The 14,599-nt window shown below is 46.4% G+C and overlaps 1 protein-coding gene and 1 pseudogene across 1 annotated transcript in view; one reads left to right on the plus strand and one right to left on the minus strand.

The window, feature by feature from the left end:
* LOC109305505 overlaps window positions 1–3,792 on the plus strand; it is an 8,152-nt pseudogene extending 4,360 nt beyond the window's left edge.
* Window positions 3,793–9,620: 5,828 nt separating this feature from the next.
* Window positions 9,621–14,599, minus strand: part of ACOD1 (aconitate decarboxylase 1) — an 8,739-nt gene continuing 3,760 nt past the window's right edge. Inside the window, exons 4-5 of the mRNA XM_019529776.1 lie at window positions 13,051–13,256; window positions 9,621–11,373 (exon numbers count right to left, since the gene is read on the minus strand). Of these exons, the coding sequence (XP_019385321.1) occupies window positions 10,455–11,373; window positions 13,051–13,256 (1,125 nt within the window). The 3' untranslated portion in view covers window positions 9,621–10,454. The remainder of the gene's footprint in view (window positions 11,374–13,050; window positions 13,257–14,599) is intronic.

Here is a 14,599-nt window from a genome sequence, read left to right on the forward strand (position 1 = left end):
GTAAAATACCTTCCTGACCCCAAATATGGTGATAAGTCTGATATGTTGCTAGTTAAGGGACAGCAAGGTCTCTCCCCCCTACCCCATACATACATTATTTTTTTTTTTTTTTTTTTTTTTTTTTTTTTTGCTATCCTCTGAAATATCAGATGTTAGCCATCATGGGCCAGGTTGTGTTGCAGCCCTGCTGGTACTGAGAAACTCCTCTGGTTCCTGTGTGGTGAGTCTTGGTCATCAGTTCAGGATTAAATTGATTGCTAAAATAGTCTGCTTGACACTTTTGTTGGACGGGGGGAAGGGAGGCTGGGGGCTCTTCTTAGTATGGAACATGGTTCCGTAGCATCTAGGCATATTTCACTCAAATCCCCTACCAAGACAGGGACCAAGTGTTTGGTGACACCCTGGCCTCTTGCTGTCAGTGTGCCAATAGCACGTTGTCATTTTTTTGAGGCTGCAGATTGGGTGTCTTGTAATAAAGATCCTAATTTTGTTTTAAGGTGTGTGTGGTGGGGGCCGGGTAGGATGGCCATTCCTTCGGTTTTATAGTAGGGTTTTATAGTACTGCATCCAGTTTTGGGTGCCGCACTTCAAGAGGGGTGCGGAGAATCTTGAGAGGGTTCAGCGGAGGGCCACTCGTGTGGTCAGAGGCCTGCAGGCAAGGCCCTACAAGGAGAGACTAAGGGACCTAGATCTCTTCAGTCTTCGCGAGAGAAGGCTGGGAGGTGATCTTGTGGCTGCCTATAAACTCATCAGGGGAGGGCAGGAGGGAATAGGAGATGCTCTGTTTACTAGGGCACTCCCTGGAGTAACTCGGAACAATGGCCACAAAGTGATGGAGAGCAGATTTAGGTTGGGCATTAGAAAGAACTGCTTCACTGTAAAGGTTGCCAGAATCTGGAATGGGTTTCCATGGGTGAAGACCCTGGGGGACTTCAAAAGGAGACTGGACAAGGACCTAGCTGAGGTTGTCTGACCCCAGCGCTCTTTCCTGCCCAGGGAAGGGGGTTGGACTTGATGATCTACTGAGGGACCTTCCGACCCTAACATCTATGGATTTATGAATCTTGTGCAAGTGCCTGAACATTAAGGGCCATTAAGTGCCCTGAAACACAGAGGGGCTGCTCCTCCTCCCCTCCCAGTCATGGATTTTTGCCCAGCTACAGTTTTTGTCATTTACATTCTCCCAGGGTATGTACAAACTGTGTACCCGCCCAGCCAGTGTGCAGCCTCCCACACGTGGCACAGTGATACTTAACACCTGTATGGAGCTTTTCACCTGCAGTTCTTAAGATGTTTTCTAAAAGGGGGGAATTATTACTTATGGTTACAGAAGGGGAACTTAAACCTAGAGCTTGTGTGACTTGTTCGAGATTCCTTTCTAAAACGTCTGTGATGCAGTTAAAATGCTAGCTTTGGAGCTGGGTGTGAATGTTTCATTTTAAAATTATTATAGTGTCTTCTGCTGTAGGGTCAGTAGAGGGAGCACAAGTGTTTCATGAAGAACCCAGTTTCCAGGGCTGTAGTGAGTTGGTGACATCATCACCGATCCAGGGCTCAGAGCAGGTTAACAAATCCCATTGTAATTTCATGCCCTGTTAGAAACCAGCTGGATGGAGCTGGGAAGAATGGCTGTCAGGTGGGAACACCCAGTATTCATTTGAAAATAAAATCTTTTGAATCCTCCAAGATAACACACACCAATGAGCAATGGGAATTGGATGAAAGCAAGAAATTAAAAATGCAAAACCGCATTATGTTGTTTCTTAAAATCCCTCAAGAAGTCTCCACATGACTGTTATCATTAATCACAGGAAAGCCAAAGCTGTGTGCATTCCACAAGGAATCAAAAATAACAGATAATTATACTGGGTAATAACTTTTTCTTTCTTTAATAAAGTAGATAGCTGTAAATCCAGAAAACAAAATTGCTGGAAAAAAATACAATATTTGTACAATTAATGAGGATTAAGGACAGACAGAGGGTTATTTATTATAATCCACCTAAAAAGGTACAACTTTATGGTTATTTTTTAATAGCGAATACTTCCATAACTCACAAGGGGTACAGCCCAATATACTAAGTATAACATAGCTGACTTCTGCAGCCTCTGAAAAAGAAAAATACAGATAATTCAGTTTAATCTGTAAAGTCCAAAGAGATTTTGAGGAAACTGTAAACTTTTAAAATTGCTTACATTTTGAATTAAAACTTCCAAGGCAAAAACTCTAGAGGATGCACCGTCATTGTATAATCTGCCACTCTGTCCTGGCCCTTCCTTTAAGACTCAGGCTTTTTGTACTAAAGAAAACAACAGGGACTGAGACAGAGATTACTGCCCACCAAAAGTAGCATAGCTCTCTAGACTGCTGTTTGTCAGGTGTGCTTAATTATATGTAAGACCTGGGCGGACTCTCATTTCCCCTTGCACTCTGTGCACTTTCCACCCAACAGGTGGATTTGGTGTAGCAAAGAATCTCTGTTCCTGAGCGGTGGGTAGGAAGAACTGTACTGTCAGTAAGCTTGTAGTCTACTCTTCAGGCTTTCCATAGTGCCAAGAAACCCATTAGTTTGTGCTGTATATCCTCAGTGCTAGCAGCTGGTTTTTCCAGGCTGTGAAGTCGAGGTTGGTCAAAATAAAAAAGTGGATGAAAGGTAAGAAAGGGATAGATATCCCTGAATTTCTGGTTGGGTTGCACAGCAATGGCCATGCCCTGCCCAGGCCTCACTGTGGCTGCACAGCAGTGGCCCAGGCCAAACATGGATCAGGTTGCATGGCAACAGCCCGGGCTATGCCCTGATGTAGCCACATAAGGCTTGAAAATTTGGCAGCAGGGGAGGGATGGCAGAGTTAATTGCCATTGCCTTCCCTCACCAAATTTCCAGACCTGTGGGGAGTCCTGTGTGCCAGATGCCATGGACCCCTGTTCTAGAGCCTAAATTAATGCATCACCCCCTCCTGGTCCATCCTCAGAACAAATTGAGCTTCTTGTACACCCAAGTGAAACATCTTCTACGAAGGACCGGAAAAGCACCAAACAGCACTACAGACAGCACTGCCCCAGGGGAACGAATCTTTGAGTGCCAGATGGTATGTTTAGCATCTTCTCGTTAGCTTAGCAAAAGATTGTTAGTAAGTTGAGTTCTGCAGTTATAAAGCTCATGGGATTATTTGGTAGATGCAAAATTTGCCTTTTAAGGGCATCAGATCAGTTGTCCAGAGGGAGTAGGGCAGCAGAGAAGGAATACTTTCCTATGTTGATGTCTGTTGGTTTCAGAAATATGACCCAGACTGACTCCCTTTCTTTGACATTATCACTGTCAAAAAAGCAACTTAAATATTTTTCATTCAAGTTGAGCCGCCAAGTCTTGCGGCTAAAATATTTTCCCTGTTACTTAAAATCTTTTAAAACAGGTTTCCTGATGCTGAAACAGCATCTGCTATAGCAGAACTTGGATGCAAATACATTTGTAAAGATGTAACTGAAGCCCATGAGTATGCTGCCCACAGAATAGTTAACTACCTGCACTTTCACGTGTAAGGTCCCTCTGCATGAAATCTTCAATGGCATAGGAGTAATGGTGACAGAAGTCCTGAAACTTGCCTGATGGAAAATGCAGTGACTTCTTCAGTCCTTGCCAGTGAAATAACTATTGCTAAATATAAATATAATTGTATTTGACCATATTAATAACAATATTGCAATCCCTGAACTTCAGAGATTCATCTTTAAGTCAAAATCTATTACAGTCATCACTAGAATTTAATCATATCCCGCCCCACTTTATTTAAAATAGGCAGCACCTGTGACATTTTATCGCAACCCCCCCCCCACCTCCCGTTTTGGATCATGCCATGGGAGCAGCAACTGGGTTCTTTTTAAAAGTAATCTTCCCTCTATGCCCCCTCTCCTGCCCATCACTACAGCTGCCCCTAGCTGATGGGAGTAGAGGGAGCTCCAGAGGTGTCAGCCAGGCTGGGCAGGGTGCTGGGCTCAGCTGGAGACAGTGGCAACAGCAGGTGGGTTCTAGGGCTGTGAGAAATTTCACTGAGTGTTTTGTTTCAATGCATTTTAAGCTCCAAACAGTGACATCCAAACAAAACAAAAAGCATTGAAACAGCTTTGAAACAAAATGAGGGCCCTCACAATGTTTTGAATGTTTCGAAATGTTTCGAGTTTCGAAGCAGCCCAGTGGTGGGAGGCAGGGGAGAGCCAGGGCTGTGCTCCAAGCAGCTCCACAACCCCATGCACCTCAACTCGGCAGGGAGTGCAGCTCTGGCTCTCCCTGCCTCCCACTACCGGTCTGCACTCTGTGGAGCTGGTGGAGTCGATCGGAGCACAGCGCTGCTTCTGCCCGCCTCTCACCACTGGGCTGTGCTCCAGTCAGCTCCGCCAGCCCCATGGAGCTCAGCTTGGTGATGGGAGGTGGAGTGCAGCCCTGGCTCTGCCTGCCTCCCACCTCCAGGCTGCACTCTGTGGGGCTGGCAGAGACGATCAGAACACAGTACCAGCTCTGCCCACCTCCCGTCGCTAGGCTGCCCTCAATCAGCTCCACCAGGCCCACCAAGCGCAGCCCAGTGGCAGGAGAAAGACAAAGCCAGCACTGCACTCTGATCGGCTCTGCCAGCCCCATGGAGCACAGCCCAGTGGCAGGAGGTGGGCAGAGCCAGCACTGCACTCCACCTCCTGCCACCAGGCTGAGCTCCATGGAAGCCGGTGCTGGGTGTGGGCTGGGCCCAGCGCCGGTCCCAGGTGGCAGCAGAAGCCTCCAGTCATCCAGCACAAAGCTGGGAGCCCGCACTCCCGGAAGGAGTCCAGCACAGCCCTGCAGCCCTCATGGGGGTGTTGGCCCCTGAATCTGTGCCTGGATGACAGGAGGCTGCTGCTGCTGCCTGGGGCCAGCAGCAGCATCTATCTTCCCCGGTGTTGGGTGCAGGCTGCGCCCAGGGCTGGTCCCAAGCAGCAGCAGCTGTGGCAGCCTCCTGTCATCCAGCACACATCCAGGGGCCTGGGAGCAGTCCGGCACAGCCCCACAGGCCTCTCAGGGGTACAATCCCCTGAATCTGCGTGCTGGATGATGGAGGCTGCTGCTGCCGGCAAATTTTGCTTTCAAGACTTTGAGGTATAGTTTCTGAGAAACCTCTGCACCTATCTCCTTGAACCTTGGCAGGCTTCATGGAGCTCTCAGAAGGGGCTACCATCCCTGCAATCTGCATGCAAATCAGGCAACAAATAACAACATTTTAGGCGTTTTCATGATTCCCCCATTATAGCCTATGGGTGAAACATCGAAATGAGTCGAAACAGCGAAACAGTTTCAACGAAACAAACCAAAACAGTGTTTTGAAATGAAATAAAATGATGAAATGAAACACTGCCCCTTCAAAATGGTGAAACAGTCATCGAAATGAAACGATGGTGTTTCGCACAGCCCTAGCGTGTCTCCTTCCCTGGCCAGAGCCCCCTGGGTGTTCTCCACCAGCCTGGGAGCAGGCACAGGGAAGGAAACCCACCCACTGTATCTTCTGTCCCCAGCTGAGCCCAGCTCCCTGCACAGCTACTCCCTGCAGCCCAAGGTAGAACAGGGCAGGAGCAGCTGAGAGAGCAGCAGGGTGGGGCTGGTCTCCCCTTCTTGCAACCAGAGGTGTAAGCAGAGAGGGCAAGGAGGAACAAAGAGGGGAGAGCTGGGAGGAAAGGGAGATTCTTACCTGATTCTGGGACTAAGTCAACTAAGTCCACAGTTGTTACTTGTACAGCATGGTGTACACCCTACCCTGGTGGGGTGAGGGGGAAAGGCTGGGAGTGGGGAGTGCAGACATCCCTGCAGCATTGATTGCTGGTCCCACATCTCCCACTTTTAAAATCCTGGGGTGCCTATACACAAGCACCAAGGCTGCTCTGATGCACTGTAATTATAGCACATCAGAGCAGATTCAATTAACTGAGTCTGCTGGAGCGTGGTAATTACTACACTTCAGCAAACTCCAGCATCTCGTGGATCAGTGTCCCCACACTGAAAAATGGTGGCGGGGGCGCTTTAAAGCTTATTCGAGAAGCTTTAGTTTAAGTGTGCTATTTTTCAGCATGGGGACACTGATCCACGAGATGCTCCAGATGTTTTCTTTAGAGTGGCTGTAATTCAAGCACCTCCGACCCCTCTGGAGCACATGTATAAACACCGCTGGGTCTCCTCGTGCCTGAGCTTAAATGTGTTTAGAGATTCGGGCAGGTAATGGGAGGACCTACTTGCTTAAATGGCTTTAATCAATCACTGATGAATGATTAACAGTAATTTACATTCTGTGTTACCCCTGCATAATTAAATGTGACAGTAGAAAATAGGATTGAAGTGTTCATCTCAGTTGAGAGTGTGACAGACTCATTTAAACTAATCAGAAGTATCAACTCAGTAGGTCAAAAACAAAGAAATAATCTGAGATTTGTGGTGTTCCGAATCTGAAATAAGTGTAAAGCCACTATTACATTCCTAATGACATACTCCTATGTATTTTTCAGGACAGTTGGGGGCAAGCCAGTTTCATGGACTCCAGAGTGAAAGGTGCAGCTGCTAATGATCTCTTTTTAAAGAATTTTTATGGTTACACTATCTTTGTGCTCAAATGAAATAACTGAAAGTGCAGTTAGTACAAAAAATTGACCCAGGGACAGGCTTTTGCCCACACACACAAATGATGATGATAACATTTAAAAAAACCCCAAACAAACCATGTGTTTTCATCTAAGAAATGTACAACAGTCTTAGGCACAATCCTCAAGAGATGGAACATCCTTCTCATTTCTCATTAACTCCATTGGGAGTTAAGGTTACTAAAGATCTAAGTAACTAATTTTTGAGTAACTAAGATGTTTGTAGTCTAACAGCCAGTTTTATACTGCAGGGTGGAAGCCTGTCATCTAGTTGAGCTTACCGTAGGTGGCGACTTTATTCTTCAGTATACTAAGCATCCTACATCTGTATTCTATTGTAGGGATACCCATATCTAAGGCCTCTAGCTGCCATATTAAATATACTTAAGCATGCATTTAAAGGTGTCTGAACTGACACCCAGAAGATATACCATCACTAGTCTCTATGGGATAGATATGAAAATAATTACAGGGATGGTGGAGTTCTGTCCTTATGAATAGATACCTTGTATAGAAAACTTCAAACATAAGACTAACCGGTTTTGTAATAACATTTGTATGTTTTCTGCTAACATTTATATCTTTTAACAGTTTCATTGCTGAAGATATGCTAGTATCTACACATTCTGAAGAAGTACCATGAACCAGAATATACATTTGCCCCCATTTTAATACCTATTATCTTAAAAATATATATCCATGTAATGAAGATGAATTTCATTAGCAACTGATATTGTAAAACATGCAAGCACATTTTAGTAATGATGCTATATTACTGTAAAGCATGACTTAAACCTTTACTGTATTCTTTGAAAGTGAAAGGCTGCACTAAAAGTTTTCTGAAATGACGAGTCAGATAATCTGTTTCAGTGATATGAGGCATCTCTTGCACACTGATGAAGGCATGAACCCTCATGCTTGTTCCTGTTTTTGTTCATTAACTAGCTCATCACCTCTGTGGCAGGAGGTGTCAAAGGAAGGTGTAGCACAGTCAGTCTTGGAAGTACACAGAGCTAGTACCATACAGCAGTTGAATGGAAATATGATTTTTTAGCTGTGCCAAGAATGAAGCCTACTGTAAGTCCTTATATTAGAGTCGGGTTGGACAAAATACAACCTCCAGGCTGAATCCAGCCCACCAGGCAATTTCATTTGGCTTGCAAGCACCCACCAATTAATGTACCTTGCCTAGCTCACTCACTTTGCTCCCACCCTTGTGCATGGGAGGGCTCGGGTCCCAGCCAGCACTCACAGCTTCTGGGTGGGGCCAGTGGTGCCACTGCTGCAGCCACTGGGGGACTGCTTCCCTGGCTTCCAGTGGCTCTTGCTCTTCTCCCTGCTTCAGCATTTGCTCCAGGCAGTAGGTAGGGAAGCTGCAGCTGGGCAGCAGTGTGGGGCAGGGGCTAGGGGGAGCGCAAAGCTCAGTTTTGGCAGGGTGTGGGTGTGTGGGGTGTGAGCAGGTGGTGGGCCCTCCTGGTGTTCATGGCTCACACAGGCGCACCCACCCAGTGGCACACGCAGCTACAGCCAGTTCCAGGAGCTGCACATGGCAGCAAGGAACAGAGCCAAGCCAGCCTGTCTCTATGGCATGGGGCTCCCTGTGGCTCACATGGAGCTCCTGATACTACCATGCCACCAGGGGGAAGCCCCCTGTGATGGAGCCAGTGGCCTGGTCCTGGTCCCTGCCACCACTTGCAGCTCCTGGGACTCTGGAAGAAGTCAGGGGCGACACATAGGGGGTGCGTGCAGTTGCACATGCACCCCCTGAGCATGGCGGTGCACCCCCTACAAATTGGGATTGTGAAAGAGACATGTTTGAAACACTTGTATGACTGGTACTTCTTCAGCATGTGTGGATACTAGCATATCTCCAGCAATGAAATTGGGTGGCAGTTGCTGCTCGCCACCCTGTCGCCAACACTGCCAGCGGCATCTGCAGGCAGTCCATGATCACTGCCAGTGGCCTGTGGGTGGTCACTAACCCCTGGTGGTCAGCACTTGCCACTCCCCACCCCAGCTGCTACCAACAGTGCCGGCAGCATCTGCGGGAGCTCCCCATTCACTGCCGCCATGTTCCCGCTGCTGTGCTCCCGCCACCACCAGTGCAACCGTGCCCACCCCAGCCACTGAGGGCACTTGCCGTTCATGCAAGAAGTGGTGGGAAGCCTAGTCCCTGGCTTCCTGGCAGAATCCCAGGATCTGCACATGGTGGCAGGGAGCAGGGAAGGCAACCAGGTCCGTTGCATGGGGCTTTCACCCAGTGCATAAGTCCCAGGAGCTTCATGAGAGCCCTATGTGATAGAGGCAGGCCAGCCTAGTTCAGCTCCTTGCTGCCATGTGCAGCTCCCAGAACTGGCTGAAGCTGCATGTCTCTGGGTGGCTACACCTGCACAGGCTATGAGCACCCTGAAGGTCTACCACTAGCTACTGCTGCTGCTGGTGGCAGGAGCTGTGCACCATGGAAGGAGTATGTGGGGGGGTCCCCTGCCCCCCCTCACAGCCCACACACCCACACTCTGCCTGCATGCCTCCCACAAACCGTCCTACATATACACACACCTACATCCTCCCACATACCATACATCCCCCCCATACAGAGCCATACCCCCTCACAAGCCCCATATGCCCCATACCCTACCATACAAGTACCCCCACCACCACACCCCCCACACGCAATATACAAGAGTATGACTTTATTTTTGAGATCTTATGCAATCACCTCTATATACATACAGAAATACACATAAATCTGGACAAAAATATTTTAAAAATAAAATTAAAATACATTATAACAGATGTTTGACTTTTAGCATAGGATTTGTGGGGGGAGTTCAGTTCCCAGATGGCAAAAGGAGGACTTCCAAGGGGAAGGGGAGGGATTGCTAGTGGCAAAGGTCAGAGGTTAGGGAGCAGGACTTCCAATTCCAAGATGGTGACCAGGGGCCGGGCACCTGTCAAGAGGCAGGGCTACTGTTGCAGCCCTCAACAGCTCCACCAAACTCATTAAGCAGCCCTCCAGCTGAAATAATTGCCCACCCCTACATTACAGCAACCAGATATGGAAACTAAAGAATAAAAGATACATTAATGAAGGGTAGTGCAGCACTTTGCTTAGTTGAAGCACCTATTTATTATTATTTATAATTAGTGTGATTAGAACGAGAGCACTATTGTCATCCTCACTTGTATAAGGCTAATCTTGATGGGGAAGCAAGGATGTTTCTTGGTGAATACCAACCTCTGCAACTTTGCATTGGGTCTTTCTTTCTACACAAATCTCAACACTTTCACATTAATGGATGCCCAGAGATCTACTGCTATAAAATCTCTCTCAGAATTCTTATACTCTATTTGTCCTTCTACTAATAGCTCCTCTCCTGAGGATATTGGTTGCTTTACTCCTCCACAATCTCCATTTCCAGATTTTCTAGCAGAAGGATTTTTACAAGGGGCTTTAGTATGGCACCGTGATATCAAAGGATTTGTCAACAGGGCTGTTGTTAGTATCAATGGTAGTTTTATGGAGGCTATAGATGTCCTCTGAGTACTAATCTAAGGATAATGACAGTAGAAGTTGCCAGCACATTATTTTTCCGCTAGCTCTGGAGCAGAAAGCAATCTTTAAGCCAGGTACAGGACCAGTGCTACAATACTGGATTTAAAATGTTGCTTGTTACCAACAACAAGAGGAGTTTCGTTTTCCTGACTCTATGCTCAGAGTGCACACCAGTAACTACAGGAACCCAATGTTAATAAATGTTAGTCATTTTTCAAGGTAAGGAGATCGTTTGGGGACGTTCTTGGATTCACTGTGTCCCTTTAAGAAACTCACTTAACACCACGCAGTCTTCTACTTCTTCTAAATGATTCACAGTCTCTATAATGCCTTCTGTAGCCTCCAGTGAGAGAACACCGGAAGCATTAGAGCGAAATTTTTTCTCCAGATCCTCTTTAGTCAGGGGTTTCCTCCAGTGTCCATAAAAAGTATCACAACGCTCACTAAACACATCACCGTCCTGAAGGGTAATACTTACCTCACAGTAAAGGCTCTCGAAGCTAGGCTTGTTATCAGAAGGGTGCTCCACCTGTGTTTTGCAGAGCAGCTCCTTTAACTCTGGCCTAAAAATGTTCTGATGGTTGAACGATTGGACTGAGATGCTGCCATCCAGCAGAGCAGTGCATGCAGCAAACTGGAGAGAATGCCGGGCTTCATGCTCTGAGTTAGGAAATGACCTGTTTACATACTGAGCCTCTGGGACTTTGAGCGTGATTTTCTTAATTTTGCTAACAGGGAGTGTATCATCACTCCCCACAAGGTGCTTCCTCACTGAAGAGGCTGCGTCTGCCACCCAGTGTGTTCCAAGATGAGCAGGGAAGCGCTTGATGGCTACATCTTGTTGGTCCAGCAGCCAGGAATAAGACTGTAAAGGTGGCAGATCCTGCGGGGTGTAGTCTCCAAAAAAAGCACCCAACCCTGACTCCATGTCCAGTATCTGTTTGTTTCCTTGAAGACCCAGTGATGCTAAGCAAGCTGCTTCCAGACCATGCCTAGCTGCATTACCAATGTGCAGAGGCTTGGTTTGTGTTGCTGCATTAGCCATTGGGGCTCCTGCATAGGAAGCAGCAATGGCCAAAGCTTCTTTACACTTAAACTGGTCAAATGCTAGAAGTTTGGCAACAGCTGCTGCACTCCCCATGGTACCAACAACAGATGGTGGGTGAAACCTGAGAAAACAAACGGTACCTCATCATTACCATGCTTCAAAAATAATTACAAGAATTCTAGGCCAGAATTCAGCAGTACCTAATCCACCTCTCTCCGATGCCAGTGGGCACATTTACATGAAACATTTACTGCAGAGTTGCCTAATCAGCTCTGCAGTAAAGTCTCAGTTTCTACATGTGTGGCCCTATTGGGCTGTAGTAAACTAATAAATGCCTTTGTAGGACAGTACTTGTCATCACAAGTACTATCCTGCAGCAGCATTATTTACTGCACTGCAACACACAGGTAGACGTTGATGGGGCTGCCTGGGATATGAGGGTGCTTCAGTAAAGGGGCTGCCTGCTTCAGTGCAGGGCTAGCTGGCACTCTCATGCCCCAGCAGCATGTTGAGTTGGGTCGGAGAAGCTCTGGGCTGGCAGACTGACCCCTTGGGTCCCCTGCCGGTTAGGGCTGCTCTGACCTGGCTCAATGTGCTGAGGTTCTGGGTGCACATGTAAATGTGGTGCCCGGGAGCAATACACTCCAGAAAAAACTGCGCTGGAGTTTATTCAGTCAATTAACACATGTAGATGTGCCCAGTGGGAGCTGGACCAGACCATAAATCAGTACATGTATAATAGTTCAGGGTCCAGTTCCATAGCCCTGATACTGGAAAAGTCCCATGTTAGCCAAAACACTATATTATATACAAATAGGAAAAACTGCTAAATCTCTTAGTAACCAGTGTTGTAAGCACCATGGTGGCAGAAAAGCCCCAGAGCTGTTGTAGCGAGTATAATGGGCACATCCTGGGGAAAGGGGATAATATGTTCCTGTACCCCAGGGGTGGGCAAAGTCCCACCCACAGGCCAGATCTGGCTGGCAGTGGACTCCATTTCCCAGAAGCCCCTGCCAGAGTGGCTGGTGCTGGTTTCCATGGAGACCCCAGCAGCAGCTGCACTGTGGTAGCATGGGCTGGGGTTTCCCTGAAGACTGGCCTCAGCCACCACAGGCAGGGAAATGGAGTCCACCTGCTGGCTGGATCCATCATTTTGCCCACCTCTGCTCTACCCACATCTTTTGGACACAGTGTGTTTACTGTGGCTGCATGGTGAGTCTCAGAGAGGTGAATCCTCATTTCTGCGAACAGGCAATGGTCCTCAGTTTGCACATTCAGACCTAATCAGATGTATTCTCACATCCCACTGAAAGCATCAGAGATTTATTTCTCTAGCTTTATTTTCCTTTTCACTATTTTGCATTGATGGAGAAGCTAAAGGAGCTTCTCAAATGTCTCACTGATCCAGATCAGTCACTACCTCCATCTAAACAGTGGTGCTATTTATTAGGCATCAAAAAAGGCAATCACAAAGGAGTATTTTCTTTCTTTTTTTTAAATTCTGATTTCAATTTTTACTTTTCAAACTTCTGGACAAAGCAGTCTAGTAAATACGATTAGCTCTGCTCCTTTCATGGCTTTGAATACAAAAGTGGAACAGCATATATTGATTATTTGTCTCTAGCTATGAAAGACACTAAAAGGCAGCTCTATTGAGATTACTGAGAGAGTACCTGGAGAGTGGAGATTAAAAATCAGTAGTGCTTTCATCTTTGCTATTTCAGTAAATTAATGACAACAACCACAACAAAAGCCTCTACTCAACCTAAATGCTGCACTCCAAATACTATTTACATACCTTTTGGGAATGTTGTGGGCTTCACTGGAAAATCGTAAAAGTCTGCCTTGCACTTCAATCCCTACATTGAAGGCTAAGAGCAGGTCAAGGCCAGAGAATTTCTTCTTTTCAGACAAGGTACCTGACAGAGCAACTAGAGAAGGAAGCACAGTCCCAGAGGGGTGTGTGGCTGGGTGCCATGTATCATCAAAATCCATTGAGTGTACCTGGTGGGAAAAAGAGAAGGCCTGATTTTTAACTGGCTAATTTTTTACCTTGACAGGATCACCCAATCCCAAGTGAAAAGAATTTAACTAGTATAAAAAAACTGTTGAAGAACTGCTCCTCTTATAATTAAGGTCACAATCACAGGCCCACATCAAGACCAAGTGTCTGAGGAGCTAGTCATAGTACAAATAGAAGTGGGTACACTTCCTGCCTTTAAGAGTTTATATATAAGTCAAGAAGACATTGTATAATAATAGAAGCTGAAAGTTATGTTTTATACCAGGGGTGCTCAACCCTCAGCCTGCAGGCCGTATCCAGCCTTGCATCATCCAGCCCACAGGGCTTCCCACAGGTCCATTAGAAACCATGTAGGGTGGTGTGGAGCCTGATCCCTGTGTATGGTCAGGCTGGGTAGAAGTGGTGCTGGGCCCCACACTCCTTTTAGCACTGGACATCTGACAGAGGCAATGCAGGGCCCTGGAGCCCTGGGAAGCTTGTGAGGATAGTATGGGGCCCAACCCAGGCATGCAGAGTCTGATCTGGCTTATGGAGCAACTCTGCACCATTCATCTGGTCTCCAGGGCCAAAAATCACTGTCTTATAATATTGATAAAGTGACATTTTGTGACTATTCAGTAAGAACTTGGAGTTGGCCTATGATGCAGATTCAAAATGAAATGATCCTGGGTATGATTTAGACATTCTGGTTGCACTCACAGTGAAACCTGAATGCCACATAGACTGTTAAGAGCCTAATGATGCCATTCTCAAGGTCATTTTCCTTTGAAATAAGGTGTCAGATTTGACCTACCTAGTCTTGTTGTAAAACTAAATTTGATCAGTCTTAATACACCATGTCCTCAGAGGGACAACTCCATTAGCTTTTCATAATTACAAAATATGTGTAATTTAAATCTGGCATAAGGGGGTTAAATGTCATCCATGTCAGTTGCCCTCAGACTATATCTGAATTTGGGCTAATTTCTGACAAGCCAGTTATCATTTTATTGAGAAACCTGAGCATATCCAAAATGTATTGTCTGCCTTTTCCAAATGTATGACTAAAAACTATGTGCATGCATGCGTGTTTTACAATTTTGCCTACTTTGGGTGAAATCTGGCTCTGTCGAAGTCAATCAGCATTAGACTGTCTTCATTACATGTCTGTACAGTTAACACAATGGAGCCCAATACCTTGACTGTATCCCTTAAGTATGACAGCAGTACAAAATTAATAATAAAAGGCACCCCTCGATGATGGTCTCTTAAGACAGAGACTTAAGTGTACTATGTCACCCTTAAAAGGGTGGGTCTCACTTGGAATTGCTGAAATAAGGCTGAA

The sequence above is a fragment of the Crocodylus porosus genome, unplaced genomic scaffold (genome assembly GCF_001723895.1).
Source record: "Crocodylus porosus isolate Cpor-Errol unplaced genomic scaffold, CroPor_comp1, whole genome shotgun sequence".
NCBI classification, from domain to species: domain Eukaryota; kingdom Metazoa; phylum Chordata; order Crocodylia; family Crocodylidae; genus Crocodylus; species Crocodylus porosus.